Below are 25,094 nucleotides of genomic sequence, written 5' to 3'. Positions count from 1 at the left end.
ATTTAATGTCATGGTTACCAAAATCTTCTTCTTCTTCTTATCTCCATGCCAGAAAAAGGTAAAATATGTGAAGGCAAATTTAAGACATTCATAATTTCCTTGCTAAACCACAGATGACATGTAAAACTGACAAATTTGGGGCTAATTACCATGCAATCTTATCCTTCCTTCTTCCCGCAAATCGACCAAAGTACTCGGGTTACCACGGCAATATCAGTTTGTTTGCTTTCTTTACACTCGCAGGATAAAATTGTACAACTTATGCCTTAAGGATGACAGGCAGCTGCGACCCAGATTTTTATTTCTCTTATTTGTAAAGTACTGTCATGTAGGGTCCAATTCTCGAGCAAGCAATTTTTAACTCTTTTCAATCTCCAAAATTATTCCCAACTCAAAATTCTGAAGGCTTAGGAACAAGTATTTTTTCTTTTTTTTTTTCATTTCCCACCACAAGAGATGGATTTAAAACATCAGGGAGGCAGCATAAAGAGGAATATAAAACAGCAGCAGAATATAATCAGGTGTAGTGGTTCTGAGCCTTTCATACGCAACCAGTTAACACAAAATACGTAAAAAAGGAAATAAATGGAATTGCAGAGGGATATGCTGAATGATGTAGAACCGAAGATGTAGAACAAATGAGACAAATTTAGAATCTTTTGAAACTCTGGAAAGAGAGCAAAGACATTTATGGCTAGAACAGGATTCAAACCAGTGACCCCTGGGTCACGAGGCCAGTACTCTACCAACTGAGTTATCCAAGTCTTATTTAGTGACATTTTTTGTTACCCTGAAACCAATGCCATCACTAAGCCATTAAACAGCTTCAATATTATGGATTCAGCATTTGTAAAAATCTCCAATATAGCGAAAAAAAACATTGCAAAAACAAAAAATTAATAAAAAAGATAAGAAATTAAAACCTGATGATGTCATACTTAGACTTGATCAAGTCTTCAGTCAGTCTTGTGTGTGAAAGCTGTTATGTCACCCAATTGAAATAGGATTTATCATAGCTGTTTCAGGAAGATGTCCATGACATTTTATCTCTCTCACATGATGATGGTTAGGTTTATATTTAAGTATGAAGGGACTTAACTATTGATGAAATAGGCTACAAAGTCACATGTTTGTAGGGGCTCCCAGAAAGTGCTACAGAGACGATAAGGTATATTTGCACACATCAGAAAAACACTTGCACTCCTAGTCCTACATACAGATATTCAAACAAGCAGGGCTAGTAAACTTTTAAACAGGGGAGGGGGTGGGGAGTGGAGCGAGGCAGGGCAGGGGTGCAGGAGGTAGTAAAGTTTACAGAACGAGAAGGGCGAAAACAATTACGTTTAGTTAGTAACTGCTACATTTCAGTTTTGGCCTTGAGGTACAGTATATATCATGAACCATATTCTTAGTAACATTTTCAGACCCTTTTTAGGAGGATGAGGGGAGGGGGGAGGGGAGGTGGCATATGACCTGGGGCCATTACAAGTACTCAGCTTGAACTTACTTGGTATGTCTAGTTCTTCTTTGGACCTGATCTGTGATGGTGGTTCGAGCTGTAAAGAGAGTCTAGACAGAAGAAAAAAAGACATGTGATGAACTTCCTAATTTTTCTGTGAGGTTTTATTAATCATTAGTGGATACATAATGGTAAATTACTAAAGAGTTATTCTAACAGTGCATTCCTAATTTCTATACTATTGCTATCCGACGTGAAGTTGTAATCCATACACCCTTGCCGGCTTCTCTCACATTAGTGGTCGTAACAATAACTGCCACCTGCCCTGTATTTACTTGGTTGCGTCAGCATGGTTATGCATTGGTTAGGTATACAATATACACTAATCCTGTTAGATAGTAGTAGTACTGTACTAGTACTGATACCGGTTGTTTTCTTCTCGACTTAATTCTTCCTCTACGTTTAATAGGGTTAATCACCAGAGAACTATTTTCATATCATAGAAATTTGAAAGCGAGAATATTGCTGAATTGAATATACTACAAAGATGGTAAGTCAGTGTTCCTTCGATCAGCTTCATCGAATGTCGTTTGGAACTTCAGCTAAATGTTAGTAGCCTAGGTCTAAGTACAATACTAGTAGCCTAGTCAGAGACCTAGTTCTAATAAAGTTTCGCTATTTGGCCTAATCAGAGAGATAGATTGTGAAGACGAAGGTCTGTGAGTGTAGTATTATGTGTGACCATACTTTTAAGGCTAGATTTTGCACTTTTACTACTGTTGTCACTAGTCTGCTAGTCGAATCAACGAGCTTCGTTGGTACTGAATATGCATTACAGTACGTTCTCTCATGGCGTAACAGAGTACATGAATGACATCTGCTTTCAGCGGATAATTTTTTTTGGATACTTTTGATCGTTAATATCTTATTTAATGAAACGTTTTTGGCAAGATCAGCTTGGTGAAACCTCATTTTTCATGGTACCTCAAATATGCCACTTAAACAAAGTTGCATTCTTTGAAAATGAACAGTTTTATGCATTTCCTATTTCCAAACGCACAAGAATCACTTAAATATCATTCATTCCCCTCTGATCTGTTACCAAACTGTTCATTGTTCAATACCTATTGTAAAATCTTACATTGTTTATAGCATAGTCCACTTACTCAAGTTTTGAAACATATTTTCACATTTAGTACATAGCCTGAGATAAACAAATTATTTGGAGATCGTGTAACGGTATAATAGCACTGGGACCCGTATAAACAGCGCCCTCAGTATAGAAACATTGAAGAATTCCCATTACTTCACTGAGGTAAATTCGTTTGTATGCCTATGCGTGCCGATAAGCTGTGGTCTCGTAGCTATGTTACATAAAACTACACAATATTTGTCACCCCGACAACATACTTATAAACTTTAAAATATTTAACAACAATCGCAGTTTTTCCCCACACCCTCCTCCCAAATACAGTGGACTTACTTATAATTATTGTCCTCGACGAACTTCTGCAGTTCCTCGATGTACCGCATGGACTTGAAGTAACTCTGTATATGTGGTAAGACCTCATACTCGTAGTCCGACTTCTGGAACTCGGATATAACCCTCAGTATATTGTTCATCTACAAGTGATACAAAAATAATAATAATAAAAACGGTGAAATGTAAGAAGATGGCAATCTTTAAAATTTAAAGGTACCGATTATTACAATCTCTGTGTGTGGGAGAGAGAAGCGGGTAATCACCATAACTCAGTTGCTAACTTTCAAACGAAAATCCTTCCACATATTAGGGGAAGGCAAATGGGGTGGGGTTGGGAATGGGGGAGATGTAGATGGGGTAAGGAAGGAGGGAGGTTTGCCTGGGAGGGGGAATTAGTCACCTTTGGGCATTCCTGTATAGTCACACATAATCATGCATTAATTTTACTTATACATTGCATTTTTTTAATTACTCACAGATATTAAAGTACATGTATTAGTTTAATAAACTGTGATTTTGTAGAAGCACTCTCTGTTGTTTTTTCTGTTATGTTTCTTTCACGAGTGGCCTTAAAGTCTCAGTTTTACTTTCATGCTACACAAAACTTTTCCCTTCTCGTTCCTCTCTCTCTCTCTCTCTCTCTCCTTTTTCTTTATTTTAAGAGCTCCCTACAAGTAGACTTAACTACTTCACTCAGTAAATGTGTCATTGATGGTTACTGGTTATTACCGATGATCATTTCACAGTTTCTATTTTATCCTCCCAAACAATCCTTCTTTGCGATTTATTGTTCAGATACCTTGAGTGGAATTTAATACTGAGGTTTGAAAACAAGGATATAGAAAGCAAACATGCCCTCCCAAAAAGTACACTGAAAGATGTAGAATTTTATCAGGAGACCAAAGTTAGAGGCAGGATAATTTAAAAAATCATGGTGATCAAGGGGGAGTGGAGGAGGTTAAGACAGGGGGGGGGGGGTTAGTAGGAAGTCACTGTCAAGCTGGTACAGGTCAGATAAAACAAGTTTCCAAATCTGAAGATGGTAGGCAAGGTGTAGTAAGATCACCATAGCAGTGTAAAGACAGATAAAATAATTACTGACTTTTCTTGACCTTTGGCCTCCTCAAAACAAAATTTCCAAATAAAACCATGCTTTTCTTTTTGAATGATTATCATGTTTGCAAAAAGTGTGACAAACAGACATACACAAATCAAAGTGTAACACACAGACAGACACAAGCCATATGTGATACATACAGACATATACACACCAAAGACATACAGACATATACACAAGCCATCATCACTGCATATAAAGCATTTGACAAGGAATCAGCAAGGTCACAGACTTCATATCAAACTTTGATCTACTTTGGTTTTGTATCCGAACTTTGGAACCTTCTTCTACGTGATTCATAAGCACCGTAGTGAATATATGCTTCAAATTTGCCTGTTTGCTTTCCCTACGATATCAAAAACATTGTCACAGGTTTATCATCGATAACAAATCATGCACCATTAGTAGCCTAGGTTTGATATACATTTGCTTTTCCCTTGAATCCCAGTATCCAATCTTGGAAGAGAATTTATCATCGCTATCAATCCTTCCGCTAGAGTCGAGTTAAACAAACTGACCCTTTGCTATCAAGGACTAAATGAGCCCACAGGCAATCAGAAAATTGAAACAGAACCCCATCAATCACTAATCAAAACAAAATGCAAAGGCGGATTTTCTGAGCATCCTTTAGTAAATCATTTGATAGATCCATTACATTCTGAAATCTAGAAAGATGAGCCTTTCGATCGGATGAAAAAAAAAACCCAACCAGTGTGAACTGTAAACTGCTTTATTCTCATATTCCCAACATACAAACCCCTTGCCCTATGACACTACCTCCTGCGTCACACTCTAAAATACATCCTGAAAAATCTACCAAAGGTAATTGTAATGCACAACTAATTGAAGGCGTGTCCAACAGTACAATCTTGATTCCAAATTTTACTCTTTTATCAACTTTAAGCATACAATTCATACATGTAGCTTCAAATGTACTTCATCTATACATGATCCCTTCCTTTACCACCCCAACCCCTGTACCTTTATTTGCACTTCAGGCCTCCTGCATCACAAAATAATAATATTTCTGAAATCAAGTCAGCTTAAAGGCTGAACTTGTCAACAATTTCATGGTGTCAATATCTCCCCATATTCCCCATTTTGGAGTTTAACATACAGGTAACATCATTCAATGGGCCAGCTCTCACCCTTTACTAACCCAACCCCCCATACACCCCCCTTTGAAACCTGCACACATAGCCCACCTTTACACCTTGATCATTACTTCCTTTAGCTACAGCCTTTGATACCAGCCTTATTTTTTTAACTCCCCCTCATTCATCATTCCTTCATCTATTTTCTCCTGTACCAAATCCTATAAACTCTCCCAATGGAAAAGCTCCGAGAGAAAGATTAAATCTACCCAGATACATAAGATGGTGTGATTGATCCCTCCCTCCCCCACCCACTCCCCCCCACCCCCTCAGTCGAGTTGTTTGCCTCAGTATATCAAGTCGCCCACTAGTATTATAATTTCTATCAAACATATCTTCTTTCTTTACCTTTGTTGATCTACTCTCACTGTCCAGTCCGCCGGTGCTGGGATGAGCGACATCAATAAACACTAAATCTTGCAGATACATCCCTGCAGCAAACAAGACCGAAAGAAAAATGTAAAATAATAACAAGAAGAAGAAGAAGAAAATCAGAGAGCTTTGAGGACAGAATATCAAATGACCAACAGATGGCAAACAGATCTGTCAGGCCCAGAGTGGTGACCTAGACGATATCAATCACAACAAAATCCATCAAAAATATCAAGTTATTTTCAGCCCAATTTGTCAAGTTTCTCATTTCACTGTAACCTTTCATGAATTTCAAGCAACATGCTGTGAAAAACAAAAAAATGACAGAAAAACAAAAAGGTACAATCTGCTATTCCAATTATGAAATTCAGAAGAAAAAAATGTAAGTACATTTTTTATTTATGATTAACATTAAATTATTATTTTCATCTGAAAAAATTTATGAGTAGCATTTCTGTAACCGATGAAAAAGCAGTTTGAAACAAAAGAATTTTCTGAGGTATAAAAGGCTCCATTTTGGTATGATGAGATTATCATAAACAATATGATATAAACTATACTGAAAGTTTGGGCCATAGTCAGGGCCTCTTTGGAAAGGAGATAAGAACTGGTTCATTCTTAGAACATACTAACTGCAATACGACAGACTTTCTTCTGATAGCATCTTTGTTTTATAAATCCACATAATTTATATTTTTAAATGTAATATTTAATTAAAAGTCAATGTAACAACACAACTTCAGCTTTATAGGACTTGAGGAAGTCAAATTTTCAAATCTGGAAGAATTTTTTTGAAATAAGTAGTTAAATCTTCGCTATTCTTATGTTTAATTCATGATGTCACCATTGAGGACAAACACCTTTTATAATCCAACCAGTGCAATTACAAAATGTACATGTAAATGATACACCCATCAGTTGGGGGTCTTGAGGAAGGGAAAGAAACATTAAACGTTTGGACGAAGTCAATTCCCTCTGTTTAAGAACAACTTTGTTCTTAATTACACTACTTAAAGTTCAGGGCGACAACTTTAAAACTATTACCCATGCCTACCTATAGAAAGAAATGCAATTTTTCCTCACACTAACCCACATCAAACAACAAACTCAATCAGCACTTCACTGAAAATAACTGAAACTGACTTCCCAAGGGTGAAATTAAGAAATCTGTATCAAGTGTGCTTAGGATTCGAGAAAATGACAAACCTTGAGAGAAGTGTTTTCAGTTTTATGACAGTTGAAGAGCTTAACATCTCTGGATATTGTTACATATGGTTTAGACTAATGGCGAAAAATTAGATTGATTGCACAGCCTGAAAATCTTTTAATAAAATCTATCTTTTGGGGACTTTTTATTATTGAAAGGGAGGGGGGGGGGATGGTGGGAAGCAGAGAAAAGAGGAATAACAAGACCTCATTGACATGGAAGCATTGTTAGGATTATGTTTCACACCTTTTGGGATAATTTTTGAGTTTTTATGGATCTATAGGTGACATGTCTGCAGAATTTACAATGCCAAGGAAACCACACAGAGAGAAAGAACGAGAGAGGGTAAGCGAAATTAATGACAATGACACCAGAACAAAGGACCACAGGGGCATAATACCAAGTAAAGGTGGCAGAAGGGAAGGGCAAGGACCCTGTATTGCTGCTTAATAAAACAATAGACATCCTTATAAATCTGAAAATTGGCACATTCAATATTTTGATACTCTACTGGATTTGGGGTTTTACTGTTTCACTGTATGAACATGTTTGCTTTATTATACAATAAGAATGACCAACACGTGATACAGCTATGTAATCAAAATGCAATTATGATGTCATAAATAGGATTAATTGAATATTTATGGGGTAAGAAAACCCCACAATATCTGGTATAAAGAAAATGTTTATCCCCCCCCTCCCCCCCAAAAAAAACCTTGATATCTGTTTTACCTTCATCCTAAGAATTTAAGGAAGCACAAAATTTTGATGAAGAGTGTGGGAAGTGAAAGGGAAAGAAAATTCTTTGTGTACCAACAACAAGTTCATATTACATCAATTTATGGATATGGATCCAAAATTTCATTACAACTGTGTTGTTGCCTATGTTGTTTGTATTTCAAAAGTTGAAAGGTCAAAATACCTAGGTATGGTATGCATGGCATCCGGATACTCTCCATGTAGTCCCGGAGATTCTGTCGGTTGTCGTCCTCTGACATGACATCTGCCATCTTCTCGCAGACTGCTCTGTCTCTCCGATTAACGGCCTTGTGAGAGGATTAACAAAATGACCGATTTTACTTTCACTATAATTTTTTATCACAATAAACATGAATTTCTAATAAATAATAGTACCGCCAATCAATGAATCACGAGTGCGTGTTGGGAAGGCCGAACGGCTTGTAGCTTACATCGTATAGCTGTAAAAATGAACAGGTTTTCCTCCTTTCGTGTTTAGTTTTAACAATTGAACACTAATTCCAGATTATGGGAAAACAATGGTATGCTGCTCCTGGGTGACCGTACCTTAAGCAGAACGGTAGTTCAAACCCACTACCGACACCACTACCCAGATGCTAGGTCTCATCGCTTCTAATATCACTATCTTTTATGCCTTGGGCCACAACACTTAGCAACAATCATAGCTATGTTTGTACTTAAAATTATTCACTAGTGTGATATCGAACAGCAAATTTGTTTGGAAATCTACCAGGTAGACTATTTCCCTATTTACTCTGTACTTTTTATTTTCTCCCTTCTAGAGAGCCCAGCAAACTAAAGCATCATTTAGCAATGCTCCCGAGTCCCAAATGATCTCATGTGATTACAGGTCATACCACATTACCTTCTCTACATATAGGCTAGGTAGAGTGAGTTATGTAGAGTTCTATGTTACTACAGCAGTTGTGTATATCGTGACTTAGAAGTCTATTGTTCTAATATTGTTTACTAATTACAGGTCAAAGTATTATAAATCAGCTTCCTTTCAACTTTCAGTTTCCTTTTCGTTTGAAATCAACCTCAACTTCCCTTTTGCAGTGTTTTTCACTTTTTACTTTCATCAAATCGGAATGCATACTAGTCCACTTTCGTTAATATGCCTTTCATCTAAATAGATATGGATTTGGTTCAACGTTTAGTTTTGGTTGAAAAGTCCTCTTGGGATCTAAGTTTGATTTTGATTACAATTAAGTTAGTCTGATAGAGCAAGTGCAACCTTCTAATATAAACTGTATCAGAACCTCAGTCTGCGATCTGTTCACAAAGTTTGGCTTCCGATACTGCAGAAAAATCTCAACCAAGCTAGATCGTCAAGGTGCTTGTTATGTAGCTATCTCTCTGTTTGAATTCTATATTCCACAATTCCCAACCGATCCTATCAAGTTTACTGCAAAGTGACTCTCCATGTAAAGGAAAGAGTGGCAAACAGCTGATAACTAGAGTTAGCAGTTAACAACAACGACGACGACTCCATCCCTGATTTCGTATTGACTGAATTTGACTATGATATTTGCTTTCTCCTACATGAAAGCTGTTTATGCTCAGTGCCATGCAGTGACGTGTTTGTTTTGGAACAGTAACAGATGTTTACAGGTTTTCAATCATTCGCTGTCACATTAATGCCACAAAAAAATGACTGAATGTTTTTTGCCAAGTTATATTTAGAACCGTGCGCAAGAGACTTCTGACGTTGTAAAACTCAACAACCTGTTGCAGCAAATGTCAAGGTTTACTTTTAGTAGTAGCATACAGGCAGGTTAAAATACAAATACGAATTCACTGCCATAATATATGAATCAAATAACTCTCTTACAGGGACACACCCACAACTCATAAAGGATTATCTGTGATTTGTCTTTTTGACAATTATCGACAACACATGTTAATTGCTCAACTTTTGAGGCAAGAAAGCCGCTCGAGAACGTGCAATGGTACTTACGTTCCATGTTTTAGATAATCTGAAAATAGGAGCACTGTGCAAGGCTGATACAATGGCCATTGATGAATGCAAATTGTTCATATCAAATAATTTCTGTTGGAAAAAGGAAAACAACATGAAAAAGAGAACATGAGAAATTATACGATGTCGTGATTAAGATTCATGTAACATTGACAAAATGGTAAGGGGTTTGTAAACTTATGATAGACACAATTTAGACATAAATATCAATGTCATAAAGACTGTTCATAGTGATATTTATTCTTCACCAACCCATCAATGCTGCTTCCCACTCCCACCCATCCCCTACCCCCCTCCAAAAAATTGACACAATTGAAGCAAATTTTAAGTTTCAGTAATAGCAATTTAAATGGTTTAATTTCGAATTGGAAAGCCAGTAAGTGTTGCTAGAGAAACAGATTTCAATGCAGCTCAATTGTGTAAGACTATATAATGCACTGTACTGTGCACATACACCTTCCAGTATATTGTATACGTTCGCATACTCATACAGTATATGGATGGTGAGTAATCCATTATTTCCCATGTATTGCAGTGCTGAGGCAAATGCTGAGTAAGAACGTTTATAGGCGTGGCTGATCGTTGAATAACTAGCCATTTTGCTGACAAAAATTGTTATCGTTTTTGCTAAAATTTTGTAAGATTCGAGACGGTTTCAATATGTTTTGGTACATGGGATGATATTTACACGCAATTATTGCGTTTTAAAGAGATATCGGGGGGGGGGGGGAGGGGTTGGGATTGGTAAGGAAAGAGCTAAATTCTCTTTCACTTTCCAACAATTGCTATAAGGATTTATCACCTCCATTCCCCCAGCCAGCCAATGATAATCTGAAGAGCTGCATTATCTAGTATTAAAAATTTAAAAATGACTTGAATTATAATGGAAAACTGCAACTGTTACCCTTTAAAAGTGCACTCCGTCAAGCTGTAATAGTTGATGTGAAAGAGAATTGTAACATCGTGAAGGGGATAAAGTAAGAAAAATGTAATGGAAAGGAAACATAATTCCAATGATAACACTGAGATGACCTTTGGGTAATTCACACCAAAACATCTAACTATGAGGACTTTATTGAGGAAAATACTGACCTTTGCTATTCGAATATAAGCACCAATTAATTCGGCTCTAATCTTGCTGGTCTGGGATTCCAAGATTTCTTTTACAACCCAAAAACTGACCTAGAAAATAAAAATAAAGAAAGAAAGCAAGTCATATAACACTGATAATATCTCACCACTTGTTGTCATGGAAATGACATATCAAGAACTTTTAAGTATAAACAACATCTGTGAATTTTCTGTGTTTAGGTTTCTTATAACTTACTACCCGATTCCTTTAAGTTGTATTTAAAAGCAAATACCTTCTTTTAATATTTCATCTTTATCTTTAATGGTTCTTTTGTGTTTCGAGCTTACTCAGAATTTGTGAATTTCATCAAGAATCTACATGGCCATCCCCACCAAACTATTTCATTTGTCCACAATAAAAGGTAAAGTAATTACTTTTAGCGATTTTGCGATCATTTTACGAACAAGACCATCTTATAAAATACACAAATGCAGTGATGAAGTAATTACGCATGTTAAAAATATATATTAAAGCCAAGAAACTAGCGTTTTGATCGGTAACCCATAGACGATGCAAATAATCTGTATGTTTCTCTTATGCAGCCTGTGACTCTTGTTCAGGGAGTGAGGGCGCAGTGCTTAAATGTTCCAATGTGTAGTTAGGTAGATGGTAGAGTGCAGATGTGGAGTGGGAGACAGGTATAAAGAGAGGAGCAAAGTAAATCTCTTGTTTAGATGTATGAAGAATCTTATAGATCTCTAACACCTTCAAATGTACATCAACATTTTCCACAGATTCCTTAAGGTGTCCCATTACGACTTGACCTGTTATGCACGCTCAAACTTGTGCTTTATGATCCGTCCTTTGACACAAACCATCAAAATATTTGCTCTGTTGGATGTAACACAAATCTGTCAACTAGTTGTTACCTTTCTTCTGTTGCCTTTACTCAATATATAACTCAAGACAACTGCATTCTTGGCAATGCTGATTACCATGAAAAAGTCCTTACCCAAGATAGGATATAGGTATGATGTCATAGTACACATTTTCTGGGAACTGTTTACACAGGGTAAACTCCACTGGCCATAGTAATAAGGATGCTTCTATAGCCAATGCAACTTTATTGGTAGAGAATTCAGTTTCTTCTTAATTTCCACTTTTCTCTGGTTTCACCAGATAAAATGCCCTCGTACACTTGAACACTGTTCTATTTTCTTGCCTACTTTTCTAGAATAACACAACTTTGTTAATCTGTTCGTGCCTCTCTACTCATAAACTTTTATATACATCCACCAGTTGTATTTTATTCTCTATTTGTATTTTTCACTCTGTATTGTACCTAAACGTCTTTGACAAAACACCCAACAATGTCTGGTTTGGGATTTCTACAAACGATGCTACTTACCTGTCTCCAGTAAACATCTGCACTCCAATGTACCTTAACCCACACAAGCAAGTAACATTCTAGGCCCCCCTCCCTCCCAACATATGATCCACTTCACTGTCAACGCTGATGTCGTCTTCCAAATTTACCTGTTTGGCTGCCTCTGCATCTTCATAAATCTCTCTCATATCATCTTTGTGGTGTGGCTTTTTCTTTGTTTTATTTTTGTTTTACTTTCACAAGCATAGCAGGGCATACAAGACACAGTAGAATGAGGTGCTAATGTTGTGAGGAGACAGGTATGCGAGGAACGAAGTAAATTTTAAGTATTTCTTTTGAATTTTCTCCCAATAGATTATAGTGCATATATTGATTTTGGACAGGTGATTGACAGGAACGTGAAGTAAATGACTCCCTTTCTAACATCAATTTAAGACTTGTACATGAAAAAGGGCAGTTTATACCAAAAATAAAGATAACCCAAAGATAGATATCGAGGACAATCACATTACTACAGTAAGACAATTTCTATCTTGTTAGAAAGTTGTCTAAGTTATTAGTTAATATAAACACAATTAACATTCCACACCATGTGTGACACTTTCCCTAACTAATATATATATATTGTGGTCAACACTCTCAATATGTCTCTTCCACAATTAGAGTGTCTTTGCAATGAAGTTCAAATACACAGTAAATAACCTGCACTACATGGTTTCGTTTCCTTCCAGCTAAAGCACTCTTAGCTTAGTCCTCCCTTTCTTATCCTCTCCCCCCAAACCCCTCTCCCACCATGGTCCCACACTCCCCCTCAAACCAACCCCCCCATCCTGACAATTTACTTACCTGGTTAAACCTCCTGGAAAAGGCAACCACATTAGGGCAGATATTGTTTTTGTGCTTTCCAGACCACTCACAACTGGCAAGTTCCTGACAAGCGGAAGGAAAACGAGAAGCAATTTATCGTTACTCATCAAAAGTGAAAACCTAATTAGTGTCGGACAAGACAGAGATTCAAAATTGATTTTCCATTGGACACCACCTCATCATCACACAGAAGAGTTAAATAGGCGTAAAAGGAATTATCTAGATATTTCTACTTCAAAGAGTTTGTCAATATCAATCTTGTTTTTTCTGTTTTTCTTTTCCAGACAAAGTAGATAGACTGGCAAATGATAATTAGAAGAAGGAAACTTAGGTAAATGTGGCCAACCACTATAATTCTATAATACAAAAGCAGAACCTTTATGCCTGTCTAATGTTACACAGTGCCATATATATAAACAGTGAAAAATTCTGAGTTTGAAAGTGTGGAACAGGAGATGAGAAGGAACAAGGGTACAGTAGGTTTGTAACTTGAGCACGGCAGAATACAAACGTCATCCAGGCAACCATAGTGTACATGAGAGTTGTGCACCTAGACTGGTGCGAGTGCCTGGTGCGCAGACACAAGAGGGGCCCCCATAGGCAAATATTCCAAAACTTATGAGGTAGAACAAGAGTGCTATGGTTGTTGGGAGACAGGTCAACATGGAGCAACGTAAATACAAAATTGCCCATTGCGTATTTGTCTAGATATCCAGATGGGCCTCTTCTTTAAGTTGGAGTCTGGCCCACCCAAAGGGGTATTTATGACAGCCAGTCCAGTAAACCTGAGAGTGCCGTATCCCAACAACTAGAAGTGCCATCATATAAAAAATATCAAACCATGAGGGGACTTGAGTGAATGTGGACTCTCCTTTGGGAGCCCATTTCTATTGCTGTGCAGAAGCCGCTTTTATCCCTTGCTATTTCATTGCACCTGCATGAGGACCTGTGCGTGGTATTAATGAGTTGTCTAAAGTTACTTCCCATCAGTCTAATGGTACTGAATTGAATGCTTTGGGTACAATTAAGTGTACACTGAACAGCATATATGTACGGAAATGACAAGACATCTTCAAAAACTGCTCTCAAACACATTGCAAGAGTTGTAGCCATGGCAACTAATACTGACATTTTCAGGTACTATTATGTGCAAGCCTATTGAATAAATCTTTAGATCTATGTGTTCACCTAGTTTCACTCATTACAGTCTGAATAAAAATCATTGTGCAGGTTATTCATGACTTGCATGCTTGCATACTGCCTTAATTCAGAATTTTCTGCAATTCAGCAGCAACCTAACAGAGTAGTATATGAAGGAACTGTACAATTGGATGTAAAGACAGAAGGACACTCTTTATTGAGACCTACTTAACTATGAAGCTGATGCGGTAGTACGTACGTATGTACGTACATGTATATGAAAGTTTCAAACTTAGGGCAGTTGAAGAATTGGCTATAACTAAAAAAAAAAATAGTAAGATGGTATTCCTCAATTGGGCTGTTTGCTATCCTAATTATTTCTTATACTTATTGTACTCATTGTACTTGTTATACTAACTGCACTCACTGCACTCGTTACACTCTATGTACACGTTATACTTGTAATTGTTATACTTGTTGTACTCATTACACTCGCTATACTGATTATACTCACTGTACTTGTTATACTCGTCATACTCACTGTACTCGCTTTAATCATTGTACTTGTTACACTCATTGTACTCATTATATACTAATTGTACTTGTTATACTCGTACTAGCTTTATTCATTATTCTCACCATACTTTTTATACTTATTGTACTCATTATCTGTAATGGTTATAAATCATTGTACTCATTACACTAATAGTACTCGTTATACATGTACTTGCTATATACTCATTATTCTCACCATGTACTTGTTATACTTATTGTACTCATTATACTTGTTGTACTCGTTATACTATTTGTACTCATTATGCTGCCTTCATGGACTAGTACTCATAATCAGGGCAATTTGGCAATCTAGTATACATATATAACCAGTACAAGATTAATTGTACTCCTAACAAGGGAAATTCTACTCAGACTCTTGTTGCTGTCGCCCTACTACAAATCTACGTTTAATACTGCAGAATTGAGCCTGGAGCATTAAAAGGGGCATTGCTGGAAATCAACCAGTTACTTCTAGAAAAATTTGCAAAGATTCAAATACTGCAATTCATATTTTCCTCAAATGCAATATATGGAGAGACAGTAGACACTGAAAACCTACGCAGAAATTGTTTTCCACAAATATCGTTTGCAAAATTTCCACAGGAAGGAAAAGGGAATTTTCATTTCTATCTGTGTGTTTTTTAATAAAAAATTGCAGCCCTTTCCTGTCAAATCCATCAAAATGTCAGGTGTTTATGAGTTTTTAATTTTGCTTTCCACTTAACATACAGTACACTCATTTGTTTCTATTTTCATTTTCTGCACAATGATACACATTTCTTGCTTGAATGAATCATCATGGACTATTTGAAAATTTAAGACACTAAATTATGCAGCTGACGTTGAATACCTATGTAAACATTTGGTTTGCCAATTCATTTCAAAGAATAATAAGCTTATGAACTTTTCATTTGAGTAAATGTGTTTACAAAAGCCGAGTATGAACGAAATGAACTATTCAGAATAAAATACTTCCTACAGTAATGTACAGTGTCAGGAATAATATCAAATTTATTGAGTACCTTGATATACGGTTGAACAGGTCTATATTATGAAACTTTTTAGTCTGGCATGCAGTATTTTTAGTCACAGAGCTATTATCTATGAAGTAGATAAACTTGAGTTCCCTCCACCCCCTTCACCCTCCCCCTCCATCTTAAACCAAACATCAAATTGTTAAAGGGCAAGGGTAGGTTCATAGATGGTTTAATACTATCAATGAATCATCTGGAAAAATGTCAAGAATGAACACCAAAAGAGAACTTGCAGGCCGGTACTCAAGCAAGAGATTTCAAATAGTAAGCTGAAGCTATTCAACTACTGTAGTTTGGTGACCCCAATTACAGTTAAGCTGACTGTTGTACTGTTAAAGTGTGGAGTTCTCAATTTATAATGCCTTCCCAGAGACACTTCCCATCTCGGGGCCTCCAAAAGCCTTCCAACAGTTGATGTTCATCCATCTTTGTAAATTCCCATCACAAACATCAGATGTTTTACAACTGCATCAAGTTCATTTCAGGATGTCTCAGTTGCATGAAAGTTGCAGAATCTGAATTTTGTGTTCTCAAAACACATTACATGTTCTCAGGACTGTGTTTTATAATGTAGCTTCTGAAGTGGTGGTGAATCAACAGGAGAGGTGGGAGGGTATGGGGGTGAGATGGAAAGGGGGGTGGGGGAGGTGGGAAGGTACAGGTCTTCTCTCAAATCGCAATAACAAAGAAACATTTTAATAATTCTCTCTCTCCATCACAATATAATAGTCAAAGTATGTCAATCCTGATATTAAGTGGAATCAGCGGTGAGGAAAAGAAGGGGAAAGAGGAGGGGGGGGGGGGGGGTGGGGGGGGGGTGGGATGGACCAGGAGGAGAAGAAGGAAGAGATTAGGAGAGATATGCACTGCAGACTGGAGGCAACCCCTCCACCCACCCATCCACCCTCCCTCCATCTCTGCTCCCCACCCTTATTAACAGGAGATAGACACATCACATTTGACGTTGTATTGCGACCTTCATGTTGAGGGCAGTATTTCCAAACAAGGTTATTAAAGTTCACAGACTTTCATGGCTCTTGACATTTAACAACAGAGGAACATGTTTTCTTTTCCCTTTTTAACATCCAATGTTTGATTAATCAGCCTGTCACAAGTAAATGAATTACAGACATCTTAAACACAACCAGATGGGACCATCTATGTTTTAAATGACAGGTCAGCCAAGCTTTGGAAGAGTTAAAGGGTTGCCTTCCAGCAAAGATTAATTGCTTTGCAGTGAGAGAACATTGAAAAACAACTGTTATCAAAGAAGGTTACATTTCCCGACGAATCGACCTTTCAAAAGTATTAAAGTATTCATCTCACAAGAGTTGTTGGACTGTCAAGTTCAAGGTATACTAATTATGTTATTATAAAGAAAAAGGATTATTTTAAGGCTAAGGCTGCAAACATAAATTACACATACTGTATTATACAGAGCTAGCAAAAAATATCTAAATAAATGAGTCCAAATTACCTTTGCAATGTTTGTTCACATGGAAAGATTGATTTGCAATGAGATTTATTCTACAGTATTTATTTGGAAAACTTAATAGCATTATAACTGTGATTTAGCTGCTCATTTAACAGAGATATATTACTGTTTCAAGCATACAGGTATATCATAAATCATAAGTCAAAGGAACAGAGCTTTGATTCTTGGGATGGGGAGGGCCACAAAAAGTTGGCTGTCCCTCTTCTGGAGGTGTGGCATTTTCCCCTTGAGAATTTTTTTTGGTGGGGAGGGGAGGAGGGGGGTAGGTGTGGGGCTAAGGGGGCATAGAAGAAAATGTTGCTATCATGTTCACTATTGCACATGTGTGTACTACATGTATAAATGTTGCCAACATATGCAACTTTGTGTGTGTGCGTGTCAGACATTCTTGAAGGTTTGAAAATGTTGTGTGCGGACCCTTCTCACCATCCCCCTCATCCCCCTGCCCCCATCTCCCCAATCAGTGGCTATATAGTCCTGCATTGCAAAAATGGCATTTGAGCTGTCAATGCATTTCTTTTTTTGTTTCCACCAATGTTTTCATCTTAGAAACAAACAGCAGACCGGTCGGACTGATCGTGCAATGATAAGAACTCGTTCATTTTTATTTGACATTGCACATTTCAAAGGAAATGTCAAATGTGTCAGGCAGACTCAACAAAAGTTTTTGATTACAAATTCCAAACAGTGGTAACACTCATATATAAAACTACTTACATAATTGACTTCCTGGGTAAAAGCAATGTCAAATTCAGATGTACACTGTCATTTAGCGGACTTAAAATTCTCTTCCAGGAGAAACCAGTTTAACCTTTCAAAATGAGAGGCAGATATAGGGAAGCTGAAGACGGATATAAAATTTCCAAATCATGGGAGCTGTAAGATCTGTCTTTTGAAGCAGTGTAAAAGTCGTCTGAGGTTACAGTACCGCTCGTCAAATGTCTACCACCAAACAAACACATTCACACATGAATTTGTGTTTATTTGCTGTGTTGCATACTAGTTCACCATTCTTACTAATTCCCTTCTGCACTGTACTTCCTTTTGAAAATATTATTCCAAAACTGTGGGAAATGCAATATACCTAGACATAACTTAAAAAGCAGCCTTATGCATGGATAATATCTGACCATTTTAAGGTTTGTGGTTTAGCAAACCTAACAGTTGCTGCTCAAATAGGGCTAAACTTAATTAAAGTAGGCAACAGCCTGATTAAGTAAGAATCGCCCTCCTTGGTTATTTTCACCACTTTGTAACATTTATAAATCAGAAATTAAAACTGAAAATTTTGTCCACCCCCTTCCCTAAACACCTTTGAAATCATTATAAATCACAAATATACAAGAAATGTTTTTAAACAATTTTGACAAAATTCCATCAATATTTGGAATTCAAAGTTGACTAATCTACCAGTGAACATCACCATGATCAACAAGGTTTAAGCACCAGAGCACTTTCGTATTTGAGATTCATCAAACTCAACAAAAAATGCTGTTTCATGGAGATTTACACAGAAACTCATAAACGATTATATATGCTGACATGAATAGACAACTAGCATTTTGTTTGCACACTTGCATCATTCATGTATTTTGTAATCATATATGTGGTTATGAATATTCATTTAAATGATTATCAATAGCTCAGTACAAACATTAGGTGTTTACTGTTTCCAGTGTTGTCAATGACAACTTGTCATAGTGATACGCCCAATGACTCTCACATTAAGCAGCTTTTTATGATGATTTTGATCATTCCTTTTGCTATTACTCACTAATAACATTCCATGAAAATGCAGTTTATGAGACAGTTTATCCCTGTTACTAATGAAAAAATATTGAAAGCAAAGAATTAGTTAATTCTAATGCCTTGTGGTATAAATAGTGCAGACTAAGAGATAATGTCTCAGTGAGAAAAGTCTTATTGATGAACAATCAGTTTGTGAAAATTATTTGGCAAGTGTCTCAATTTGATCATTTGTACTCTCCAGTCTGGCCCTAAATCAACAGGAAAGAAAAGAAAAACTGGAAGAAAATCCTCGACAAATATGTGTAAGACACTTTCAATGGTAGAATGAGTCATAGAGAGTGCAGTGTTAAAAGGTTATCAGGACAGTTCTAGGCATGGTAGAATGTGGTGCTAAGGTTGTGAGGAGACAAGTAAGCCAGGAGACAAGTAAATTATACAAAATTAAGATTGTAATTATTGAAGAACTTGAAGAACTTTGAAACATATTTTTTGCAGTTTCAAACTAATTGTTTCAAGTATCTCAACTTGTATTTTCTAAGACTCTTTTTCATTTGGCAAAAGTGCAATGGTGGAACCTTAAACTCAAGTCCCATCCAGCCATCCAGCGTGTCTGCATACAATTCCACCCAGCGAGATTGTATGCTTATGAGGACATTCAAGCGACCTTCTTACACTGTTTCAGAGAGCTATTAACGGTACCTGTAGAATATAAACCCAAACCATAGGATCGGTATGACAGCGCCCTCTGTTTAAATACTGGAGCATCCTAATTGCAATGTTACTTTGATTAGATTTTTGATAAAATTAACTATAATCTGATGACAAAGTAGAAAAACATTCATATCCCACCCCCTCTCCCTTCTCTCCCAAGTTCCCAAATCACATCTATGAAACCAGACGGCACATTAAATGACAACCGTCTTCCCCCTACTTCTGACAAGTTTCCAAATCCCATCTTTAAAACCAGATCACTCCTTAAATGAAACCCCTACTTCTGACAAGTTCCCAAAATCCCATCTATGATACCAGACCAAACCTTAAATGACACCCCCTCTTTCCCCTATGCCTGGCAACTTTCCAAATCCCATGATCTATGTGACCACATTACACCTCGATGTCATGTTTTACAAGTTATCATAAATTTCTCACATAGATCTTTCTTGGAAGGAAGTATTAATACCCAATGCTGTTCAAACACCAGTATATTAGCCAGGTCAGTTACTCAGTTTCTAACTTGACAAACACAGAACTACTTTAAACAGAGAGAAACAGAGTTTTGATAAAAGTTGACAGTTCTGACAGCTAAAATATGCTAAGTCCAGTTTCTGAACAAACTGACAGCTTTTATGGAAATGCATTGAGGTAAAGAAACTGGGCTGACTTAATCAAACAGATAAATATTGACCTTATCAGGTTTAGTAGTAACTAGTATGGCAAGAATCTCTACTAATGCAACACAGACCAAGGGCTTGATAGATCTGGTCAACCTATTCAGCTTGACCTATAAATCAACAGGGGTTTGTAAAACAAGTCTGAACAAAATCTGTAGTTGAATTGACAAAACTTAATGCCATCCTTGAGGCATATATACCTTGATATTTGAGTCTGAGGAGGAGGTATTTATTTCCATGGTCTTATTAACACTTATTTACCATGGGAACAAATGATGGAAAACTGTTGTGGAGGAAGAACTTGGAGAGTGTCGACCTGAGGAGGGGGAGCTTTGGGAGGGTGCAGCTTGAGGTAGGGAGGAGCAGCAGTGGAAAGATGAAGTGGCAAGGAGGTAGTACGGGTAAATGTAAAGGAGAATATGGCTGATGGACAGATGGAGGGTGGGAGACATAGATTTTGTTTGAAACTCTGTGTACTATTCTGTACACAGATCATAACACTTTCACGTTTAACAATGGTCTATTGTGGGACCACCAGATCTCGGTCCATCACTATAATGGTTTCTGAGAACATTATTGATCACTTCTTCAGCACGTGAAAGCTCTGCAGAAAAATAACTTCTGAATGATAGATTTGGAAGAAGAGGAAGTGGAAGGTACAGGTAACCCAGAAGTGGTCACAGGGGGGTACGGTGTTAAAAATGTTACCAATTGGTGCAAGTTCCATAGATTGGAAGTTTGTATATGTTGGAGCTAGATCCAGAGGAGGGAAGTAAACTGAGGCACATGCAATTTCAGATACAGTTTTTAATACAGTTAACAAAGTTTACAAAGGTTATCTATAACACACACTAGCATATTTTGTTCTATTGAAAGTGGTCGGTTGCCATCCAATGTTACTTTTCTTGTTCAAACGCTTTAAGAAGATGACTACATCCAGTCTACGTTTTTTTTACCTTCAAGACTAGAATATTTTACATACTTAGCTACATACACTCCCAGATAATGGTCACCAAATAACTCCCACACATAACTAGATTACAGATTGAAAGATCTAAACAAAGCCTAATTTGTCTTCTGTCGTATCTTTATGTCAGTCGGTGACTCGGTCCTGGGGAATCTACCTCGGCAAGACAAGAGACAAGACAGAAGTTATCTCTGGATCATCAACAAACTCCTCGACCAAATGAACTGACGATGGATCGACTGCCAGCCGATTGAGTCAGAGAGTACACCGACTAATGCCTGGGTTGCATATTAATAATTTTGGCAAACCAATATGAGAATGTCATTAAATTCCATGACTCATCCAGTGATAAAGGTTGTAAGCTTAGTGCAATGAAGTGTTGGAGGCCTCCGTCGTCGCACTGCGTATTCCCTTCGCTCTATTATGCCTGCCTGTAGGGATGCCGATGGTTCGGGCGCAGAATCAATCTACTTGGGCGCTACAGAGGACACGGTGCGTACATTAATGGATGCAGATTCATGCATAGGAAAATCTACAAGGATTTCAATCGGATGAAAACCTCCTCGGGAGGTAAATGTACAAAGATGTGGCAAGGAAATTATCTAGGGGCAGTTTGAATATCAAAGAAAAACTCTGACATCTACTACAGATAATTTGCTTTTCAAACATTTCCAAATGAAAAGTGATAAATTGTCTCAGGTTTACAAACAGAGCCCTATAATGATTATGGTCTATTTTACTTTCATTTAATCAATTAGAGAAAGCGTATCATATAACATTTAAATATATACTGCTGGCTAAACAACGATTTCCTGCTTATATCGAAAGTATAAATAGTTAAGAAACACAAGGCATCAGAGAATAACAAAAATCAACTCACGAAAGTGAAAGATTGTCATAAACTGATTATAAGTCGGACTGTTTTCGTCATCAAATTACAATCAGTTAAATATCACTTTACAGACAACAAAAGCTCATCAAAGAAGGAAAGGGATGTCGTCAATAACACTTTGCTGCTTATACAGCATGTATAAATCCAAAATGACATTTGAGACATATGTTTTTGATTTGGTCAAACTGCAAATCTACGAAACATTGGATTAAAGGAAACACAGATCCTACCACCATCATAATAATTGTTCTACGTGATAGAGATAACTGGCATTCTTTGGAGTAACTTCCCCAAATAGCTTAGAAAAATCTCATTCCACTTGAGAGATATCATAGATTTATAATGTTCCCCTTCAACAAAAAAGGGTGAAGAGACTTGATCAAGTCTAAATATGACATCATCAAGCCACATGTGTTCACTTTTCTTTTTCTTTTGCTTCTCTATATTTATTACAATGTTTATTTTCTGTAAATGGAGGTGGACTTTGCAAATGCAGAATCTAACATATTGAAGAGCACTTCAACATAATTTGATCATGGCATTCCACCTTGAAATTACGCAAAGAAAAAGGTTCATAGGTTGCAGATCCTAGTGGCTCTATGGCTCTCTCCCAAAATTTTCTCAGCTGGTTTGGGTGTGTTTGTGTAGGGGGAGGAGGGGGGGGGGGGTTGTGCTTCACAAAGATCTCTGTCATGTTAATCAAGGATGATCGTTGGGTTATGTCTCCTTTACAGACAGACTTTCATTTTGCAGATGTCTGATATTTTTCCCTTCCTATAAGATTTAGGATCGTATAATAATGAAGTTTGATTTTTTTTTCTCTTTCTGATTTCAAACAAACGGCACATGGTGTGTGAACAAAGACTCATGAGAAGAAAGCAACAGATATATTCTACGGTGTTGACTTGATGGTGTATTGTAAGGTTTATTTTTATCATGATTATTATTATTATGATTTTGGAGAGGACCAAATTATGGGCTGTACAAGAGGTTACTCTGCCGCCATGTTTTGCACTCTCACCTAAATAAACTGAGGCAGGGCTACATGGTAAGTATTGAGAAACAACACTATGACATCACAGACTGTGTCATGGGCCATGGAGTTGTTGTATATAATAACTCCCCTGCATGGAGAAGTTTACTTTCTTGATAAACATACAGTGTAGATAGATATATTACATGCTTGCACACAGACAGGTGTAAGGTAAGTGTAGTAGAGAGTTATTGTAGAGGTCAGTGTAAAAAGTGGTGAAATTGTTCTACTGGGACTTAAAATGTCGGAAAACAATATTATTATGATGCACAACTTTTTGGCTAGTAAATAGAAACTGTTCATAATCTTCCTGGGAAGTGTGATGTCAAGGACTTTCTGTCTGTGCTCATACTTGCTATTAAAGAGAGATAATGAATTTGACAGCTAGGGGAAAGGGCATAGGGTAGCTAGATCTTTTGTTCAGCATATTACAAATAATATGGTCCTCCCTCCCCCTCCCTCCCCCTCCCTGGAAGTTAGGTAATTGATGATTGCAAAGAGGATTATTAAAGCCAGCTTTGCAGAATATAATCAGTCAGCAAGCTCAGATATGAAAGACGTTTTAATTCCTTCGTTCTTTCAAAGCTTCCTGAAGGGAACTGGAAAAAAAAAGAAGAAACAGAAGCCAGGAGTTTTTCATGGCGATCAGAATAATTTGACAGTTTGGTGTGCAATGGATTGATTGGCTCAATTAAGGCATCAAAATGGGTTACTGCTTTAAAAAACAAAACAGAAGAAGAGAATGAAACACCCAACAAGGCCTGGTTGATAGAAATCACAGCCATTTGATGGTCTCTCAGGTATTATTAATTCACAAGCAATTTAATTAAAGATTGATCAACAATGGCTTCAAAATTTAGCGTGCTCAGAAAGGCTTAATTTTATCCGAAGCTTCTTCCTTGATTCTTTGACACTCTTTCTTTCACAAATCGAGGAGCATTTAATAAGAAATTGAGTTGGAATATTTTAAGGGTAAGGTTGGGGATAGGGGGGGGGGGAAAGAAGAGGGGTTGAGAGGATGGATGAAGAAAATGTGTGTGGAAGGTTTGAACATATCTGACCAGTTTCCAACTGTCTAACATGTTGGAGGGCAATACTGATTACTGTTAAAGATCTATCCTGCAGAATTTTCATTCCAGGCCTGTTCAGGACTGATTTGTCAAGATCAAACACAAAATTTACTAATTACGGCCAAAAATTATGAAAGTTGAGAGGAGATAATGGGAGACATTTTGTTGTGTCGGTGGTCATGGATCAATACAGTGACTGCATTATGATATCATGTGCAACCGTGTCACATATATAGAAATAAGCCATCCTAACTAATAACTACCAATAATCCCAAGGAAGTTTGCGAGAGTAAATGGAATGTTGAGGATCAAACAGAATCATCAAAGTAGTTGCTAGGTAACCTTAATTTCATGAAAAATCTCTAGACTGGAGTCGGGTATTGTCGAGAGGAGTGAAATAAATTGATCAAACACAATCTTTCCCCCCCCCTTTTTTTTTGGAGATATATACACACAGCAAGTTAGGTAAAAAAGTAACAAAACCACAAAATTATGCTGCTTGAAATTCGAAATTTATGCACTGACATCTCAGGATAAGTTTGTACTTCAATGGACAACCTATAACATTTCAGCCGGCTGTCAAATATCTGACATATTCTTTTGGACAAAAGTGTGCATTAAAAGTAAGGAAACAAATTCTGCAGTCCTGTAGCATGCATGACCACATTTGCATGTGTGACAAAAAAGTGTGTACATGCTTAGTGCAATTGTCAGCCACAACAGCTGTAACATGTGTGAAAACTGGTATTAACAATAAATTGACAACTAGTGTTTAACACTAAACAATGTTTATCAATGCATACCTTTAATGATATAAAGCATAGCAAACATACACTGCTTAGTCATATATATACTCTAAATTCATTAATCAATTTCAGCTGTTTTGTCAAAGCAGTAGTAGGTTGCTGAA

At 37.1% G+C, this 25,094-nt stretch overlaps 1 protein-coding gene across 2 annotated transcripts in view; it reads right to left on the bottom strand.

Annotated features, from left to right (window-relative positions):
- LOC139963532 (ras-specific guanine nucleotide-releasing factor RalGPS1-like) overlaps positions 1-25,094 on the bottom strand; it is a 63,308-nt gene that overhangs the window by 15,363 nt on the left and 22,851 nt on the right. For both annotated transcript variants that reach the window (XM_071964373.1, XM_071964375.1), the window contains 7 exons: positions 12,838-12,921; positions 10,625-10,714; positions 9,512-9,604; positions 7,715-7,838; positions 5,562-5,644; positions 2,943-3,082; positions 1,508-1,569 (listed from right to left, as the gene is read on the bottom strand). In XM_071964373.1, the coding sequence (XP_071820474.1) occupies positions 1,508-1,569; positions 2,943-3,082; positions 5,562-5,644; positions 7,715-7,838; positions 9,512-9,604; positions 10,625-10,714; positions 12,838-12,921 (676 nt within the window). The remainder of the gene's footprint in view (positions 1-1,507; positions 1,570-2,942; positions 3,083-5,561; positions 5,645-7,714; positions 7,839-9,511; positions 9,605-10,624; positions 10,715-12,837; positions 12,922-25,094) is intronic.

This window comes from Apostichopus japonicus, chromosome 22 (genome assembly GCF_037975245.1).
Source record: "Apostichopus japonicus isolate 1M-3 chromosome 22, ASM3797524v1, whole genome shotgun sequence".
Taxonomy (NCBI): Eukaryota; Metazoa; Echinodermata; class Holothuroidea; order Aspidochirotida; family Stichopodidae; genus Apostichopus; species Apostichopus japonicus.
This window is presented reverse-complemented; position numbering and strand designations above follow the sequence as displayed.